This window comes from Atractosteus spatula, chromosome 16 (assembly GCF_055471065.1).
Source record: "Atractosteus spatula isolate fAtrSpa1 chromosome 16, fAtrSpa1.hap1, whole genome shotgun sequence".
NCBI classification, from domain to species: Eukaryota; Metazoa; Chordata; class Actinopteri; order Semionotiformes; family Lepisosteidae; genus Atractosteus; species Atractosteus spatula.
In genome coordinates, this window is record NC_142721.1 from 11,731,339 (window position 1) to 11,749,697 (window position 18,359).

At 38.6% G+C, this 18,359-nt stretch overlaps 1 protein-coding gene across 4 annotated transcripts in view; it reads right to left on the minus strand.

Moving 5' to 3' along the window:
* The window catches only part of ppfia1 (PTPRF interacting protein alpha 1), a 42,455-nt gene that overhangs the window by 2,034 nt on the left and 22,062 nt on the right, over positions 1-18,359 (minus strand). The window contains exons 10-31 of one of the 4 annotated variants that reach the window (XM_088934484.1): positions 17,639-17,713; positions 17,030-17,113; positions 16,367-16,498; positions 16,078-16,140; positions 15,617-15,699; positions 15,279-15,429; positions 14,353-14,576; positions 13,035-13,272; positions 12,543-12,662; positions 11,096-11,226; positions 10,016-10,188; positions 9,476-9,566; positions 7,535-7,616; positions 6,935-7,135; positions 5,882-5,944; positions 3,659-3,685; positions 2,627-2,802; positions 2,131-2,228; positions 1,677-1,852; positions 1,211-1,279; positions 797-962; positions 207-277 (exon numbers count right to left, since the gene is read on the minus strand). In XM_088934484.1, the coding sequence (XP_088790610.1) occupies positions 219-277; positions 797-962; positions 1,211-1,279; positions 1,677-1,852; positions 2,131-2,228; positions 2,627-2,802; positions 3,659-3,685; positions 5,882-5,944; positions 6,935-7,135; positions 7,535-7,616; positions 9,476-9,566; positions 10,016-10,188; positions 11,096-11,226; positions 12,543-12,662; positions 13,035-13,272; positions 14,353-14,576; positions 15,279-15,429; positions 15,617-15,699; positions 16,078-16,140; positions 16,367-16,498; positions 17,030-17,113; positions 17,639-17,713 (2,682 nt within the window). In that variant the 3' untranslated portion in view covers positions 207-218. The remainder of the gene's footprint in view (positions 1-206; positions 278-796; positions 963-1,210; positions 1,280-1,676; positions 1,853-2,130; positions 2,229-2,626; positions 2,803-3,658; positions 3,686-5,881; positions 5,945-6,934; positions 7,136-7,534; positions 7,617-9,475; positions 9,567-10,015; positions 10,189-11,095; positions 11,227-12,542; positions 12,663-13,034; positions 13,273-14,352; positions 14,577-15,278; positions 15,430-15,616; positions 15,700-16,077; positions 16,141-16,366; positions 16,499-17,029; positions 17,114-17,638; positions 17,714-18,359) is intronic. The other 3 variants (XM_088934480.1, XM_088934483.1, XM_088934481.1) reach the window with 3 other exon arrangements.

The window sequence follows — 18,359 nt, forward strand, 5'->3', positions numbered from 1 at the left end:
AGTCTAAATTCCCCAGTTTTCATACAGACAAGTGAACACTAAGTCAATCCTTATGAAGTAACTTTTTCCAAACAGTAATGATTTGTTTTAATTTTGTACTTGTGGAGTTACTAAATAGTAATCAATAGGAATAATGTCCACTAACTACAAGCTCTTCCAGTTAAATGACTTATGATCATGTATGGTGACATGACATTGGAACTCACCAAGAGAGGGTGTTAACACGAGTAGGTCCTTACTGTGGCAGAATCCAATCTTTGAGCTCCTGATATACTGCCTGGTCCCAACCATCCAGAGACAAGGTGCAATACAACATGCAGTTAGTCAAATCCAAAAATGTTAGCAAACAAAGCAAAGCAGAATCTAATAAACAGCTGGTCTTTTCAGTTGGCCATTTTACAGACTGCTAAGGGTACGTTTTTATTTGTTCAATAAAACTAAAGAACACATACACTATTCAAACAATGTACACTAAAAAGATTTGTAAAAATTACCTACGCTAAATATTCAGTATCATATCAGAAAATATGATTCAAAATGCTTTCTAGGAAAGTTCTCAATATCAAGTGCATGAGCTGCCTAAAAAGGGAACATGCATTTTAGCACTGTCAGAAATTAAGATATTTCAATTGCTCTCTGCAGATTTCTTGTAAATGCATAAGTGGTTATGGATTTCACTTTAAAAAAAAGATAAGCATAAAAACTCATATCAATTCAGATGGATTAGCGTATTTTTATAAAGCTGTTAGACATGCAGTTGTCATGCCCATGAAATCAAAATATTTTGCTGTCATACCATCCATTTGCATTTTCTTTGGCTGAATAGATGGTGAGGACATTGTGTTTGTCACCCTGAAGTTTGCAGGAAGAGTCTCCGCCGACCCAGGGTTCATCCCCCTAACGTCTTTTGGACGAAACTTTTTCCTCCAGGATGGAGCCCTCCTAAAATTCTTGTCATCATCCTAGCCACACAAGGAAAGAACCACATTTCACCAAATCAGACTACAGTCTGTTCAGCTGAAAATAAAACAGCTTAGACATTTTCATTTAAAAGCTTAAATTTATAATTTAGGGCATCACACTGGAATTTTGTATTTAAGTAGAGAAAAATAGCCCATTGATAGTAACATCCAGCAATAATTTTAAATTCAACATTGTTTTTTTACAGGCAAAATTAACTTCAAAGAGCTGCATATTTAGTTTTTCTCACCTCATCCAGTCTTCTTTCTGTACCCAGGGCAAGAAGGTTATTATATTCTCTCTCTAGAATTGTTCTTGCCTAAGTGGAAAGAAACAAGCTAAGCTGTTGATGTAATAGTCCTAACAATGAAACCTCCAAAAGTTAATAAGATTAAGACTATCAGTTGCATCCTATTACATGTGTATGAAACACTCAAAAGGCACAAAGAAGGTAGAAACTATTAGATGTCTGTTAAGCATTCTTTTGGCTAAATACAATGTTTGAACTTCACATGCCTCTAAGAATTCCCTAGTTTAACAGGAATGTTTATCACAGTGGGTACTTGGCTAAGTACAGTCCAGATGAGCACTACAAAAGACTGGAGACAAAAGGGGAAATAGAAACTAATATGAAACATTAGTCAACCAACTGCAATGCAATGAAGGCATAACATGGAAATCACAAACTAAATGTTATACAAATGAAATAAGTGTACCTGTGTGTTCTGGGTGGGTATCTGTAACAACAGCGCTAAAGCATTGTGATCAAAAGTTTCATCTAAGGCAAGTAGTGCACCATGGACTCCACTCTCCAACAGGTTATTTGCATATTCCTTGAGACCGATGGACTGAACCCAGTTGACCACTCGGTCATTGCTCCATACCAGCACATCTGAAACAGCAGGCAAAGAGCTCTTGTGAAACCAAATCTCCCAATAAATATATTGACATGAGAAGCTTTCACCCATTACAACAAATACTTCCAAGACCTGGCGGTGGAATACAGATTAGAAATATCTGAGGGGTTTTATTGTGTGACAAACCATCCAAGTGTCACAGTTTGAAATACTTGTGATACAAGTGGTATGTGGTTGAATGACTTAAAACAGAATTTGCAAGTCACTGGGCAGCTGCAGATCTAGGATTAAGGTAGAAAATATCCATCATTACCTTTAAGTTCCACTTGGGATTCTTCTCTTCGTCTTTCAAGTTCTTTCCTATCATAATTTAGCCTTCGCAGGCACATTACCCCGCACTGGAAACTATTTCTGTTTTGGAAAGAAAACCACAGAAACATTAAAATGACTCGCTACAGAAAAGTATTTGCTCAATTTTTCACATATATCCAAAGTTTTTTATTCCGTTTTATATTGACACCAGAGGGAGCTTGTAGTCTTTCATATCAACTCCTTAGATTAGTCTATACAGTCTTTAGTGCACATTCATTTTTGATGGTCAGTGCATTTCTTCATTTCCCCATTAACAAAAACCAAGCAATTGAGGCAATATTCTAACAACTTTGTTTTTTAAATGTTCTATTTTGGACTGTAATTCACAGAATAATTACATTTCCAGCACTATAAATTCATTATCCTAGTAAACTATTTGAAAAAATCCACCTGGTTTAAATGCGCATTCAATCCAAATCCACAATGCATCTCCTCACCTGTGAAAACTATCTACCATTTTTAGCTGGCCACGCAGATCCTTCTTTGTTAAGTGGTCAAGCATTCTAGCATCAACAAGGCACTCCATGAAGTAGCTCCGATACTGAGGCAGTCCCAGGCTGGGAAGCCATTCATTGCCAATCCATTCGTGATTCATATCCCCATACGCTAGTGTCTACAAAAACAAGATCTAGGGTGAATTCATTGTTTTGAAAAGATACTTAAATAACACTGTATGATTCTTTTTGCTCTTTTGCTCTGCAAAACACTCTTTAATAATCTCAGAATTTTCTAAAAAACTGAAATACTTTCGTAAGTATTCAGGGTTAAGGCTGCCATTCAGAATCAGATCCATGGCTCAGCAGCAAATGCTGTTACGTACTGACTAACTTTTCAGCAAATGTAAGTTTTTTTTACTTTTCCCCCCCCCACAGATGTTCACTAGTCAGTTCTTTAGGGACACTTTTCTTGCAGAAATACAGTAGATAAAATGGTACAGTACTTTCAAATATATCTGAAAATTTACAACCCTCATATGTCCCTGTTTTAGTGGATTATGTGGCACATTCGCAGAAGTTTACAAATTAATCTGTTCCATAAATGTGATCAAGATCAACAGGCCAGACGTTTGCTTCATTTTAAAAGTACATCCTGGTATTAAATGATCAGGGAACTAGAATGGTACATCTTTGGTGCAGGTCTTTAATGTGTCTAGTCATTCTAAGAGGCAACAGGAAGAATTTTTAGATTCTTGTAGGTACTAAGTAGAAGTTTGGTTATTAAACAGCTCCAACTTCACTAGCTAGGATGCTGGATTTAACTGTAGTCATTAGAAGAAACAGATATATGACTTCAGACTTCCTACAAGTTATGGAAGACAAAGTTTTCATAAAAAGGGCAAGATTAGAAAGCAGGGAACCGAGAGTAGGGAAGCTTTTACTGCTTGGCTCCCTTCAATACCTTTCCTCCAGAATTAGTCATGATTTACAACATTTAGAAGTCTACAACACATAGACAGAAAAATGGCAAACCTGGGCCCAGCTGCCCTCCTCATCCTCCTGTTGTTAGCATTGTTAGAAGTGCAAAGAGAAAATTAAGAAGTGTTAGTAGATTGTCAGTGCTTAGTAAAAAAAATCCATTGTGGTCAAGTAAAGAAAGGTGAATTAGCCCCAGATCCCAGGACAAGAATAATTAAAAAATTAGTAGCAATTGTTTCTTCTTTCTTTTAAAGGCATGTACTCTGCTTGAGATAATCCATATCCCCAATCAGCATGACAATATCCTTTTCTAATGCAACTGCATGGCTGAAGCTTGAAAAATGAAGTTCTACAGTTTCCAGTCATCAACATAGAGATATTTCTGGATATGTCATTAGAAATATTTGTAAAAAGGTCTGACTTGCACACAAAGTTTAAGGAACTCCTGAAATCACACTTTTATTACTCTATATTACTGAAAATATTAAAGACAAGTAGGGCACAATTAAACTACCATTTGAAAAGGAGAAGATTTCCTAGGCAAAGGAGAAATGGTCTCATGTTATATGCACACTAAGACAGCAGATATACAGTTGCAAGAAAGTTTGTGAACCCTTTGGAATTACCTGGATTTCTGCATTAATTACTCTTAAAAATGTGGTCTGATCTTCAACTAAATCAAAATAGACAAACACAATCTGCTTAAACTAATAACACAAACAATTCTACTTCTTGTCAATATTGAACACATCGTTTAGACATTCACAGTCCAGGCTGGAAAAAGTATGTGAATCCTAGTATTCAGTAACTGGTAGAACCTCCTATAGCAGCAAATGTTTACTGTAGCTGCTGATGAGTCTTGCACAACAGGTAGGAGGAATGTTAGACCATTGCTCCTTACAAAACTGTTTCAGTTCGTTGATATTTCTGGGATTCCTTGCGTGAACAGTTCTCTTCAGGTCATGCCACAACATCTCAATTGGGTTGAGGTCTGGACTGACTTGGCCATTCCAGAACACGGATTTTCTTCTGTTTAAGCCATTCTATTGCTGATTTACTCCTGTTTCGGGTCATTGTCTTGTTGCATCACCCAGCTTCTATTAATCTTCATGTGACGGACCACTACCCTGACATTCTCTTGAAAAAGTTCTTGATACAATTTTGAATTCATTGTTCCCTCTATGATAGCAAGCTGTCTAGGCCCTGAGGCAGCAAAGCAGCCCCAAACCATGATGCTCCCTTCACCGTTGGGATGAGGTTTTGGTGTTGGTGTGCAGTGCTTTTTTTTCTCCAAACATAGCATTGCGCGTTTCTGCCAAAGAGTTCAACTTTTGTCTCATCCGTCCACATAACACTGTCCCAGAAGTGTTGTGGAACATTAAGGTGGTCTTTTGCAAACTTGAGACATGTAGCAATGTTTATTTTTTGAGAGCAGTGGTTTCCTCCGTGGTGTCCTTCCATTAACACCATTCTTGTGGCCACTATAAGAAAAACACTGAACATGAACAGAGACTTTTGCAAGTCCAAGAGATTCCTGCAGGTCCTTTGCTGTTACCCTAGGGTTCTTTTTCACCTCCTTCAGCATTGTACGCTGTGCTCTTGCCGTGATCTTTGCAGGATGCCCACTCCTAGGGAGAGTAGCAACAGTACTGAATTTCCTCCATTTGTAGACAATTTGTCTTACTGTGGATTGATGAACACCCAGGCCTTTAGAAATGCTTTTGTAGCCTTTACCAGCTTTATGCATCTCTACCCTAAGGTCCTCTGATAATTCTTTTGACTGGGGCATGGTTCACATGAACAGCCCTTTCTTGAGAAGAGCACACTCTGTTAGGAACCAACCTTTGTGTGCCTTTTTTATAGGGCAGGGCACCTCCAACCCACACCTCCAATCTCATCTCATTGATTCAACACCTGACTCCAATTAGCTTTTGGAGAAGTCATTAGCCTAGAGGTTCACATACTTTTTCCCCAACCTAAACTGTGAACGTTTAAACGACATGTTCAGTACTGACAAGTAGTACAATTGTTTGTGTGTTATTAGTTTAAGCAGATTGTGTGTCTATTATTGTGACTTAGTAGAAAATCAGACCAGATTTTTATGACTAATGCAGAAATCCCAAAGGGTTCACAAACCTTTTCTTGCGACTGTATCTGCAAGAAGAATCCCTCCTGATTAGTAAAGGTACACTTGAGACGAATACACAAGCCCACAGAACAGATAAGTGGAAAGTCAAAAGTGCTGAAAATGGAGAAGACAGCAGTGCAAGAACTAACCGTCTGAGGTGTGGCTGCAAGATTTTCCATTTCTTCGTGTGTAACCCACACATTCCCCGTGGACTAATCACATGACCCACAGTGAGTGACAATCACAATCCATTGTGAGGAAAGCAGAAATAAAAAGGAAAGGTGGCAGAATATTGAAGCACAAGGTACGTTAATTAATAGCAAGCACTGGCACAAGCAATTCTGTGAAAATCTAAGCAAACTCATTGGCTTAGAACATACTAGTGTGTGTAGTGCATCATGCTGAAAGATTTATTTGAAATTCGACAGATCATGTTATTTAAAACATGCAATGATTAAGGGTCATGAACAGTTTGCCTTGAGCTGGCCGTTTTGACTATTTTCAAAAAATAAATTTAAGTCTGGAATCCAAGTCTTGCCCTCCTTCCCAAAAAGTTCATATGTTTTTAATAGCACAAACCACAATTAAGTCATTTTTCACATTGCAGAACAAAACCAATATTGGTTATAGTGACTGAACAAGTTTTAGCAATTTGATCAAATGTAAAAAAACTGTCAACACTTGACATTAAAAAATGGTGTCATTTTAAAATGTTTAATATGTGCACATTAGAAAACGCTTATATTCCATGGACAAAAAAAGAAGCACGAGGTAAAGAAAAATGTACATCTCATGAAAACACCTGTAATTATAAATTCAAAGGGGCTCTAGTTTAAGGGAAATACAGGAGATCTATTCTATACGAATAGCCAGTTCAATGACTTAATGGGCCATGAAGTGAGATGCACTTTGCTGTCCTGTGCTGGTGAATGAGTATCTGCAGGACTGCCTGGAGCCTACGAAGGAGCAATTGGGAAGAAGCAAATAGCAGGGACTAAGCAACTGTGTACTGTTAAAAGGGGTATTCAGCTAAAAAACTGCAGGTGCGGGCTTGAAACCATTGTTCCAGAAGTATATTTTTACATCTAAGAAATCATTCAGACTACGATATTTTCTATCACCCTTTAAAGCACTTGTTCAAATTTTTAAATGTCTCAGCGACCTGGGGAATAGATGGCAATGGGCTGTCGCAGAGAGCTTACCGTTCTGGATGTCGGGGGTGCAGAAGGGCTCGTCAAAGACATGATCTCCTGAATAGCAAGGCGCAGCTTTAATCTGTGCAGAGGGTTGCTGATCCCTATCTCCCGCTGGATCTCGGTGTCGGACAGTGCCGACATTATAGCACCACTTTTTACGTTGGCTCTGCAAGCTGCCACATACCAGGCTGGCATCCCCACCCAGAGCTGAGCAGAGAAGGAAAAAAAACAAGATGTGAGCGTAGCATCACTCGGTCACAAGATTCCCCAAATTAACTACGGTTAAAACTACACACAAGAAAAACTCCTGAAGAAAAATGCAGAATGCTCTTCATGTCATTCATAAAAAAAGGTCACAAATAAGAAGAGGCCAGTTGGCTCATCTAGCCTGTTTGGTAGTATTTAATTGATCCCCGGATCTCATCCAGCTGTTGCTTGAAAGAAACTAGGGTATCGACTTCTACAGCATGGCTGGGTAGCTTGTTCCATACTCCCTATTCAATGCTCCTACTCTTTTCTGGAATCCTTTAGAACTAAGCTCACTGCGTATAAAAAGAACCACAACGAGAGAAGTCCATGTACTCAAAGCGACAGGACTCGTCTTACCTCCAACCATACAACAACAGTTGGGCCATCCCACTGTGCAAAGGGTAAGCCCTGCCTGCGAGCCTCCTCCAGCAGTTCGTGTCTGTAGGGTTAAAAGGAGTTAGAACATCTGTGTTCATAACAGAGATGCACACAATGCCCGATTAAAGCAATACTCCTTCACCTAGCACATATTCTGAACTATATTATAAAAAAACTGCATTATAAAAACAAGTGGAATTCTAATGAGGTTATTTAGATATTCTGAAAAGGAAGTCCACTTACATTCCAAATTCCTAAAAATACACAACCATGTGCTTTCAAACATTACCTCTTCTAACTTTAATGCAAAGTGCATGTTATTGTGCAAATTTCTGCCACGGCTAAAACACGAAGTGTCCACAAATACAGTTTTGTCCTTGCATCTGTTAAAACTGATCTTAAAAACTAATAATCCTGAAAATGTTTGGAAGTGCACATTGCAGTTAAGCATAGCCCTGGTGTCAATGAGTTAATTGAAGCTTTTCAATAAGTACAGCCATTCAAGAGGTTTAACAGCCTTATTATATTGTTAGTAAATAACACTCAAGAGAGCCAGACAAACAGCAGAAACCCAGGACACCACCATAGCAAGTACAAAACATGTCACAAGCAGTTTAATGGATATATAGAGATAAAACAGATAATACATAACTAGAAAGTGTTGCCTTCAATGAAGTCAATTCTTTCTAGTATTAAAGAGCAGACTTCCGCCTGTAATGTTCTAATTTTAAGAAATGTATAATATTAACAGCTTTAATTGTCTGCAGGGTTTAATCCCAAGTATGAGCAAAGTATGACAAGTATCTGTAAAAGCAATACACTTCACATGTAAACAGTGGTCAATAAGTGTATACTCTCTACTTCAGACTTGAAAAACTAGAACCATTACAGAGCAGTTCGCTTTAATGAATAGTCCTTTTTTGAAACGATCTTACAATTTAGCTCTAGACATATGAATGGTCCTCAATGTTTATAATGCACAATGGAAATGAACCCTCAAAACATGCTCCACATCTGCTAATCTATAACCCCATACTAAAAAAAGATTGCTCTAACAATAGTAATTTATCCTTTCTCAAAAACGGCATCTTGTTAACATTTTACTGGAATATTTATTCTCCGCGTCGGCTTAAAAGCATTCTTGATGAAAAAGAAAATTCAGTGTAACCATTAAAATTAAATATGCGGTCGATCAACAAAATAGTAGACATCCTTTTAGATTGCAAATTGTTTCAGATCCGTGCCAAAAAAGGAATGTGGTATTATGACTGCAACAAGATGCTTTACAAACTTTAGAGGCGTTTGCTCCTTTGTAACTGGAATATACAAAATACACTTGGAAACAGAAGTCAAGACAAAGAACAAAACTCTTTAATAAGCTAGTAAAGCATTCCAAGCCAAACTGCACCCTATAGTACAGAATGAAGGGTTAATATAGCATCCACAGCATTAATGAGGGGTAAAACCATGAATAAATTAACTTACCCTGATTTTGCACTATATATATATGATATGAAAGAAAAGGATGAAAAAAGGGGAAGTCAGAAAATAAAAAGGCAAAACAAAGTTGGTAAAAGCAAACTAATAAGAGCTAAATAAAGTGTTTAATTAAATGACGATGATTCAGTTAAATGAATGAGTTTTAAACATCCACTGCAATGGACATCAATATAGAATTATCATAAAATCAAATCAACAAGAAAAATTACATGGGAATAAAATAAATCCATTCAAACACAGAATTAAGTAGTTAAAAAAAATCAAATGAACAGTTTTGTTGCCATGAATGTTTGCAGGAAGTGAATGCAAGACACTGTCTAGAGGCACGTGATATGCATACAAGGCAATGTGTTTAATCAAGTGCTAACCATAATTATCAAAATCATGCAAAAACATGAATGATTAAAAAAATTCACATACTTTTTCTGCAGCTTCCTATTTTTTTCCACCTGTCCTCCAAGTTTAAGTCCTAAGGCATCTTGTGGAGAATTCTCAGCTTCCGGAGTGCCTGCTGTGTTGACAGGATTAAAATTACAGTTCATATTTGAGGGAACCATTAATGCAACATTTCATTTATCAGGATAGTAAATGGTAAGCAATCTTGTAGTAAAAAAGTAAATGAAGTCGATAAAAAAAACAATCATTGTTGAAGAATGACTAACAACAACTACATTTTGAGGCTTTTAAATGAAATCCTGATGACAAAACCCAGCACTGACAATAGCAAATAATTAAAAAAACACACTATAGGTTTGCAGTTCTATTAACATTGAACAGACTCAAGTTTGGCTTAATTTTTTAATCATGTGCATCTAAGGAAAAATAAACTAATGTTAACAATAGAGTCACAAATGACCTAATAGGAAAAAATAATGAGCAGTGTGCCCTAACAGATTTAATTTAATTTCTACGCTTCACAATATAGAGATGGTCAGTGTTAAAAGTTGTCAGCCAACAAACCTTGTCCTGTTGACTCTTTACCAGGTGGGCCAGGACGACCCTTTTCTTTCTTGCCAAACAATCGGCCAATGGAGGATTTGATGCTCTTTTTCTTGGGAGCTTTGTTCAGGGAGTCTTGGCTGCTGTTGCTGCTGCTGGGGTTACTGCCCTGGCCATCTTGGGAACCTGTTGAACTGCAAACAACTTTTTTTAGATTCCCCTTTCACCTGTGAATGATGGAGCCCTCCATTAAGCAGAACATTCTCAGTCCCAGACTGAACATTTCCGAGAGCACTCCGTGCTAACTACAGCCTCCGTGCAGGCTGTAGTTAGCTGTGCTTCTGGCAACTGTGATAAAGGCAAGAAGCAATGGAAAAACGGTGCACAAGCTATAGAATGTGACAGGATACGCGTTTCACATGATACTGTATGCGTTTTTACCTACAAAATGGCCTGTTATTTGTAGTCACTCTCCTGCGTCTGTGTATGGAGAGCTCTGCAGTGATCTCACCTATTTGCCTTATTAATATTCCTTTGAGTGACAGCCTGACCCATTCTGGGTAATGTAGCTCCTCTCATTGGTCTCCCTCTGTGGCCACGTTGGAGGAATGAAAGCAGGTGCTAGTTAACCTGCCTCTCACTCTGGCCGATTGTGTTTTTTGTGGAGACAATTTTTTTCTTTTGTAATTATAGTCATTTTTTAAATAAAATCCATTTTATACAGATTTTTTTCTTTTTTAAAATATGAGCAATACCTTGACCAATACCCAAATGGAACCCGTCGTACATCGCTTGTATGCAAGCAACATTCTCTTATTGCCTCTAGTACACTAATTCCGCCAGTAGTTCAGGTGGGTAGCTGCATCTGTAAGTCAATACTGCGTCAATAAGTTTAAACCAAGCTGAAAAGAGAAGAAGGCTGTGGAGCCTTCTTTGGGTGTAAAGAAGACAGCTCCACAGCCGAAACGTTGTGTTTTCTTTTTTCTCTTTTCAGCATGAAATAAACCTATTACTTGTTCTTTAATTCCCACAGTGCTTCTTTCGTGAAGGTAGGACAACTTACCAGCCTACCTCCACTTCAGACATGTTTGTTGCAGTTACCTCCGAATATCCCTGATGTCTTCATGACTGGCTGCATGAATGGCACCCTTATTTAATCGCATAGACCTCGGGGTTGAAGGAGGGGATGTCTCACACTTGATTGTAGCCTTGTCATCTTGTGATCCTGCAGACTAAAAAGAAAAAGACCCATATAACTGCACCCTATATCTTAAGGCAATAAGCACAAATATGCGCTAAGAAAGAAAATGGAGTATCCCCAAAGAGAAAAGGTGACAAGTCAAAAGTATTTTTGGAACAAAAATGTACGTTTAGACTACACTAAAAGCAGGTTTTCCCGTACAGTTCTGGTGTCTTGGTTGAGAGCTGGAAAAAAGGTGGTGACTTAATTTGATCTGTTAATCTTCATTTTTTTTTTATTTTTCCACTATGGGAAATAAATCATTAATTATGCCATGTGTAAGTTAACAAAGAAAACAAGATAATTCACATATGAGCAGATTTAACTACATTTTTTAATATTTCTAAGAGCAGAACAGGAACTGTAACTTCATACAGCTGCAATGTATAAAAATCTTGGATGCAACCCTGCATTTTTGTATTAATTATAGACCCAGTCCAGGCATAATTTTTACCTTCCTACGGAGTTTCCGTAAATCACTAGGCTGATGGAAGCGTGCAAGAAAGGGAAGAGGAGTTAGCACAAAAATCGACATTAAACTCTACAATCATGCAGAGGAAAACAAAGAAGAATGGAAAGCAATATGTTAGATCCTCAAAAACTAAAAAGTTGTAAAGACTTTCAATAACTAAATCTGAGAAATCATATTCAACGTTTTGAATATAAGTAGTGATTTAAACACGTTGATCAAGACGTGAAAGTGTAAGTGATACAACAGAAGACTTGGACAGCGGTCACATAGAATATCATTCTCCTGGGACAACAAACAAGCACTTTTGCTGGTATAATCTGGGGGTCACATTCGCACTGAGGTAACCATCTTAAACCCCAACATTTCCAATTTTGAATTAATGGCCCTAGGTAGTATGCTACTGATGAAAAACAGAATGAAATGGAGAAAATAAAAGTAGTTTATTTTAATTTATTCAATCAAGTGAGAGCTCTGTTTTGGCATTTCCAATGTAAATATTCATTGGGAGGCCATCCTTCAAATGAGAAGGTTTCTTGCTAAAGATAACAGGCCATTTCCTCTTCAATCCCACCAAACATAACACACACAGGAAAAAAAGACTGAAAGGGAAAAGTGGGCACCGTAGTTCTAACGGAGAAAAAATAATCTTGCAAAAAACAGCTTGTGGTAAAAATAGCACACAAACAAAAAGGCGTCTGGAAGAGATCAGAGGATATCGGAGCTTTGGCTCTGCTTGTAGGCCTGCAATTCTGAGCTTTATGTTGATGAAGAAAATATGAATACCCTTTGTACAAATATGACCCCAAGTTTCCACACATTGCTAGATTCATCTGTACCTGACAGCTGTGTGGAGAATCACAATATGGTAGGACTGAACTAGGACAGGGGCTGGAAGAATAAACTACATTCTGATGGGGCAGTGAGGTCTGGATTACATATGTATCATGGGATGTGGGCTACAAACAAAACAAAAAGGAACAAAAATGGTTTAATGGTATTACAGCTCTTTTTTTTTTTAGAGAAACAAGGCAAGGAACAAACAGCATGTTAGAAAAATACTGTTCTCTGAAAACCAAAATCTAAAACCATGCTGCAATATTTCAAGGGAGTCAGAGATACAAAAAGTACACATCTATGAAAGAATGCTTACTGCCACAGAACAGAAAAGGGATCACTTGATAAGCAAACAATTTAAGGAAAATAACTCCCATTACTCATGCAGCAACAAGTGTTAAAGATAAAAATCAGCTCCTTAGCCTAAAACAAGCGTAGCTCACGCTCCAACACCACCGTGCGAAAACCAACACGAAAGGGCTGGGTGAACGCACCAGGGTCATGACGCCGAGCCGGTCCACCTCCCGGGCCGGGCTGCGTGGGACTCGCCGAGGGGTGGAGTGTCCACTGCCGGGGGGAGAGGAGCCTCCCAGAGACGAGCCAGTGTAGGGCGGGAGGATGGAGCCCATGGACCTGAACCTGCCGCCGAGATTGTCTAAACTCCCACTGCCCACCCGGCTCTCGATCTCCTCGGCCCGCTGGGCCGTCGTCTCCTTCTCCTCCTGGATCATCCTGAAAACAGAGGCTCAGCTGTGAGCGGCTGGAAACAGCTCCTTTCTGAAGGCACTCAGCGACAAGTAGATCCAAAAGACAAGAGTGCTGGGCAGCACGGACTGCCTGAAGATGGCACCTGTAATGCCAGGGTCCAAAATTCAATTCCTGACGGGTCCCAATGACGGTGTGAGCTGGGCAACTGGACTGCCTAGCTCTGACCTGACAAGAATGTCTCTGATCCCTATTCCCTGTTCTAAACCCAGAATCGATGATGGGTCTGATGCAACAATAAAATGACAACTCAAAATTGTAGAAAACAAAACATAGGCTTAAAAAACAGCAAACTAAAATTTAAGGCTTAATTTAAAGCCAAGATTCAACTTTAATGCCTTTTGGTCAGGTGTTCTCTTTGCTCATTCTGCAACGTGAGGTCTAGGATGTAAGGGTTTTGAGAAAGTATTTTTCAGCATTCAAATCACAATCACAGGTGTATTATAAAGACAAGAGAATCTGACTAAAAAAAGTGTTATACATCAAAATTGTGCTTTTCGACTACTTCTGTGTAGTACTTTACACACCCAATATCTGTACGTAAATCATTTGTATCTATTTATTAAATAATAGATGTAAATTGTCGTGTGACCAATCTTCTAAAACACATCTGGCAGTGAAAAACGTACAACTGGTGGGAGTTCTTTAGAAGGGTTACTGACTTTGAAAGACTGACTTATCTTGTCAGAGCACAGCGGTCTGGTCAATAATGAGACCTGTAAAGATAACCAGGTTGCTGCTGGAAGTGGTTTTAGTGGATCAGTAGGTTGTACTTCTCTCCTTGGACTAGAATTTGCTTGGCCCCTGAAGTTCCTGTGGCACTATTCGAAAGATAAGGGGTGCTAAACCCAGTATAATGGCAAAATTCCACTTGGGGCTTGAAAAAATCTACCTAAATATCCCTCTTGATTCACTTGGTGAAGCATTTTTTTTTAAAATTTTCCTCTTGAGCTGCTGACATAATGCCTACTGTGAGCTCCTGGGTGGGTGCTGCTCTCCTGCTTGAAGTGGTCTGGAATCCATTTATCGTTACTAAAGTGGTCATGCCTGATTTCATTGTTGATGGCATCCAATTGCTCTTGCAGCATCAGAGCCAGCGTCTGTGCATCAGCTTGGCCACTGGGGGAGAGGAGATCGACGGAGCTGAAGATGGTCTCCCTGTCGTCCTCCACGTCAGACATGTCCGCATCGCTCTCGAACGCCTGTGCCACGTTCGCCAGGACGTTGGCCTGCTGCACTCTTTCCCACTCCTGCTCATTTAGGGTCTGTACCTGATAATGCAGAAAAGCACAGCAGGTCATTAAAACAGGCTCCGAGGTGGCCTTTTGAAGTCAAATTCAGACTAAGACATGCAAAGAATCTCACAATATGAACAACTCAGCAGTATGTGTTACAAAACAGACGATCATTGCCCAAGGAGGCATCAAATACGATAAACTGCCCTGAACATAATACAAAACCAAAAGGAGTTTCTATTTACAAGCAGATAACACCTCACTTTACCTCTTTCTTGTCATTAAAAAAAAAAAGGTCTGCGCCAAGTTCCTGGAATGAAGGGGCTGGAGACTTACGAACATTTAATACAATGTGACTAATATCTTTACAGTGTTTAATTATTCCATATATGACTTACTTGCTTCTGAGGTCCCACAAGAAAGCAAAGGGAAAAATGTAAAACAATCATTTTCACTTGTTTGTTGTAACATTTCAAACAGAAGATCAATGAACTCTTGTCTTCATTTAAGCCAAGATACAGGTCACAAAATTAATAAATGAATGAAAAAAAACAGCTGAAGAAAACCAGAAGTGTATTTATTCAAGACTATAGGTCTTATTTTCTAATACTTGAAGAGAGAGTTTTTATTATCCCCAAGGGGCTATTTGTTTTACAGCAACAGACAATATTAAAAAAGTGTGTATTAAATGTAATTTTTTCACTTTTTAAAGAGCGAGCCTTTTGAGCAGACCCTCACCTTCGAGGGCTCGTCTCGGAGAGCTGTCAGGCGTCCCTTCTGGGGGCGTCTCAGCACCATGGCTGTGCTGTAGTGATCCGCGTGACTGTCCATCATAGAGGAAGCCGATACAGGATACCTGAAGTCAGGTGTGCTGCCGAGGTGGGGCCGGCTAAGACACAAGCATAGGGGCATTTTCAGAGGGAACACACGGCACCAACTTTGTAGATTTGGTATTGGTATTTCTGTCAGAAAGCTGCTCCAATGAAAAATAGGGAATAGTAATAAAGTGCATTTATAGAGCACTTTTTATCCCCCAAGGGATCTCACAGCAAGGATTTATGAATGTTGTCTCTCACCCATGATGCAGCGATGAAGTGCCTCTTGCTCTTGATTGCTCATTTTCAGCCCTCATAGTTTCTATTTCAATAAGAAGTTGCTCCTAAGAGTCAGAAAAATCATAGTTGTAAAAGTTACTTAACTTTAAATTTGACATTGGCTATATTTTCATTGTACATCATGCCATGTAACTGTTCCTGGGTAATAACTTGTCTGAACAATTCCATATCTCAGAGGGAAAAAAAGTACTTTTTTGTAGTTCCTGGATTTAGTTCCACTGTGAAATCAGAAAGAATGAAAATTACACAAAAGTCAGATTAAGGACATTTAAACAAGGCACTGTGTGAAAATTTTAATGCTACAAAATGACCCCAACTTACAGAAGCTCTAAATAAAAACAGTATGTAGAATTCAAAGGCAGAAAGCAGGCATTCGAAGATAGAAAGCTCAGAAAACGTTCTTGCAGCAAGATATCAAGTACCTTCTCATGATGTGCTTCTTCAATGAGTTTTTTAGTGTGCTCCAGATCACGAAGGAGTGCATTCTAAATAATAACACAAAAATACTAATGTACTCACAAATAATCACTGTTACAGTTAAGTTACACACAAATCTAAAATTGTTTTTTTTAGGAGTCAATGACTTTTGGAAATATTTTCTCTTTAGGTTTTAATGAGCAGTATCTGCTCCTAAGGGCATGTTTCAAGTGACCCTACTGGTTAAACAGACCTGTGCAAATGTCCTACAGAATGAGATTTGGCAGTTTCTACCTTGTCTTCCAAAGCAGACATTCTCTCCTTTAGATGGAGCTGTAATCTCTCATTTGATTCAGAAAGCAGTTTATCCACAGTCTCTGATAACCGTTTATTGTGCTCTTCATTCATCTTTTCTCTCTGGCGTGCCTAGAAAATCAGAAAAAAAACTGAACTCCCAAGAAAATAAAAAAAGATCAAAACTAAGAAGGAAAAAAGTTTTTGTATCTTTTCTACTAATAATAAATGTACTATAAATTAAGGTTATGTTGAATTTTAAACTACACTAATCCTTGCTTAATTGGCATTTTACAGAACCTCAGTTTATAGTAAATCCATCATTGATAGAATATATATAACTTAATCTGAATAACTCACATGACCACAAACAATTCATCTCAATACTGCTCTCCTCTAAGTACCGTGTATGAAATCTATATGCATCCAGCTGTTGAAATTATACCAATTTCTTCCATCATTGCAAAGTACGTTTTCAAAGTGATTATCAAACCTAACCCATCCACTGTTAAAAAAAACATAGAAAAAAAACGTGCAGGGCCATGATCACCAAATGATTTATTTTAATAACTCCATAGCCAAGCAAGACTGGAAGCATGCATGTTTACTCAAGGAAATTGAGTGTTTGGGCTTCTTTTCAAAGGTGATGGGCCTATCGCTTACCCTCTGCAGCTCCTGGTTCTTCTCCTCCAGTTGCGCCTCCATCTGCCGTAGTCGCTCTTCTATATTCCCATGTCTCTCTTCGGCCTGCCAATAAAACACAGCACTGGTTTGAGCTTCTGACGGCTCCAGCCCACGGAAAACAGGCCAGGGCACAAGCACAATGCACTAGAAGCATGAAACAAGCTCTGTACTGGATGTGCAGTGCAAAACATAAAACCTGGCTTTAAAACGTATTATTTAGTCAGCATTTAAACATGTAAAATTAGTTGAAATGAGACAGAGGTGAAGGAATGCAATTTTTTCAAAAATACATCAGAGTCCAGAATCTTTTGGAAGAACTAGACTCTACCCATCTGTTCTTCAGTTCTGGATTCCCTGCTGAAATAACTGTCTTGCATCTGAAATGATTTAAAAAGGAAGAAAAAAAAACAGCCCATGCTTAAACAGTGATTTTATCCATGTCAAATTTTGTATGCCGCAGATTGACAGACATTTCCTGAACCTCTGTATAAGTGGGTTGGCACACTTCCTGTCATGGTTCGGATTACGGAAAAAAAGGGGGAAAAAGCAGCAAGCAGCAGGCAAGCAGGGTATCTGGACATCATCTACCTTCCTCAGCATTGAAGCAAGTTCCAGCAACTTAGCTTCTTTAACCCCAGAGTCTCCAGACACAGCGGGATCAAACTACAGAAGCCAGAAAGGGTCAGTGTATATAGCACAGACCGGGAATACAAGAAGAGTTCAGACAAGCAGCTTTAATAGAACTAAAGCTTGAATCTAAGGACAGAAAAACCAAAAGCAAATGGATCACTGTAGGTCTGGGATGATTGCCACGCAAATACATTTTCCACAGATTGCCATTTATTACACTTTTTGTGATGCACAGTGGGGGGGGGGGGGGAGGTGGCTTTGATCCAAGCCTAATTTGAGAAAATGCATAAAACACTAGCATTTCTGGAAAAGTACTTTTTTTAAAACAGTTTACAAGAAAAGATTCAACATTTTAATGAAATTCCAAAACATGGGATATTAAGATGAGGTAATCTGCTCAGAAATGTTTTTCTAATCTTTAAAATCTTTTAACAAGATGACAAATCATGGTGGAGATTAATGCCTCTCAAAAAGGAATGAATTAAAATTGATCCAGTACTAAGGAACTGGGATGCATTTAAAAACAACTTCTAAAACAAGCAGGATCTTTAAGCTACACACTGACAATGGACTGCAGATTTAGTTACAAGACAGGAAGATGCTCAAAGTACATGAAAGTTAGTATATTAGTCCATGCATATTACACCAGCTCCAGCAAATATTGTTCTGTAACAACTGA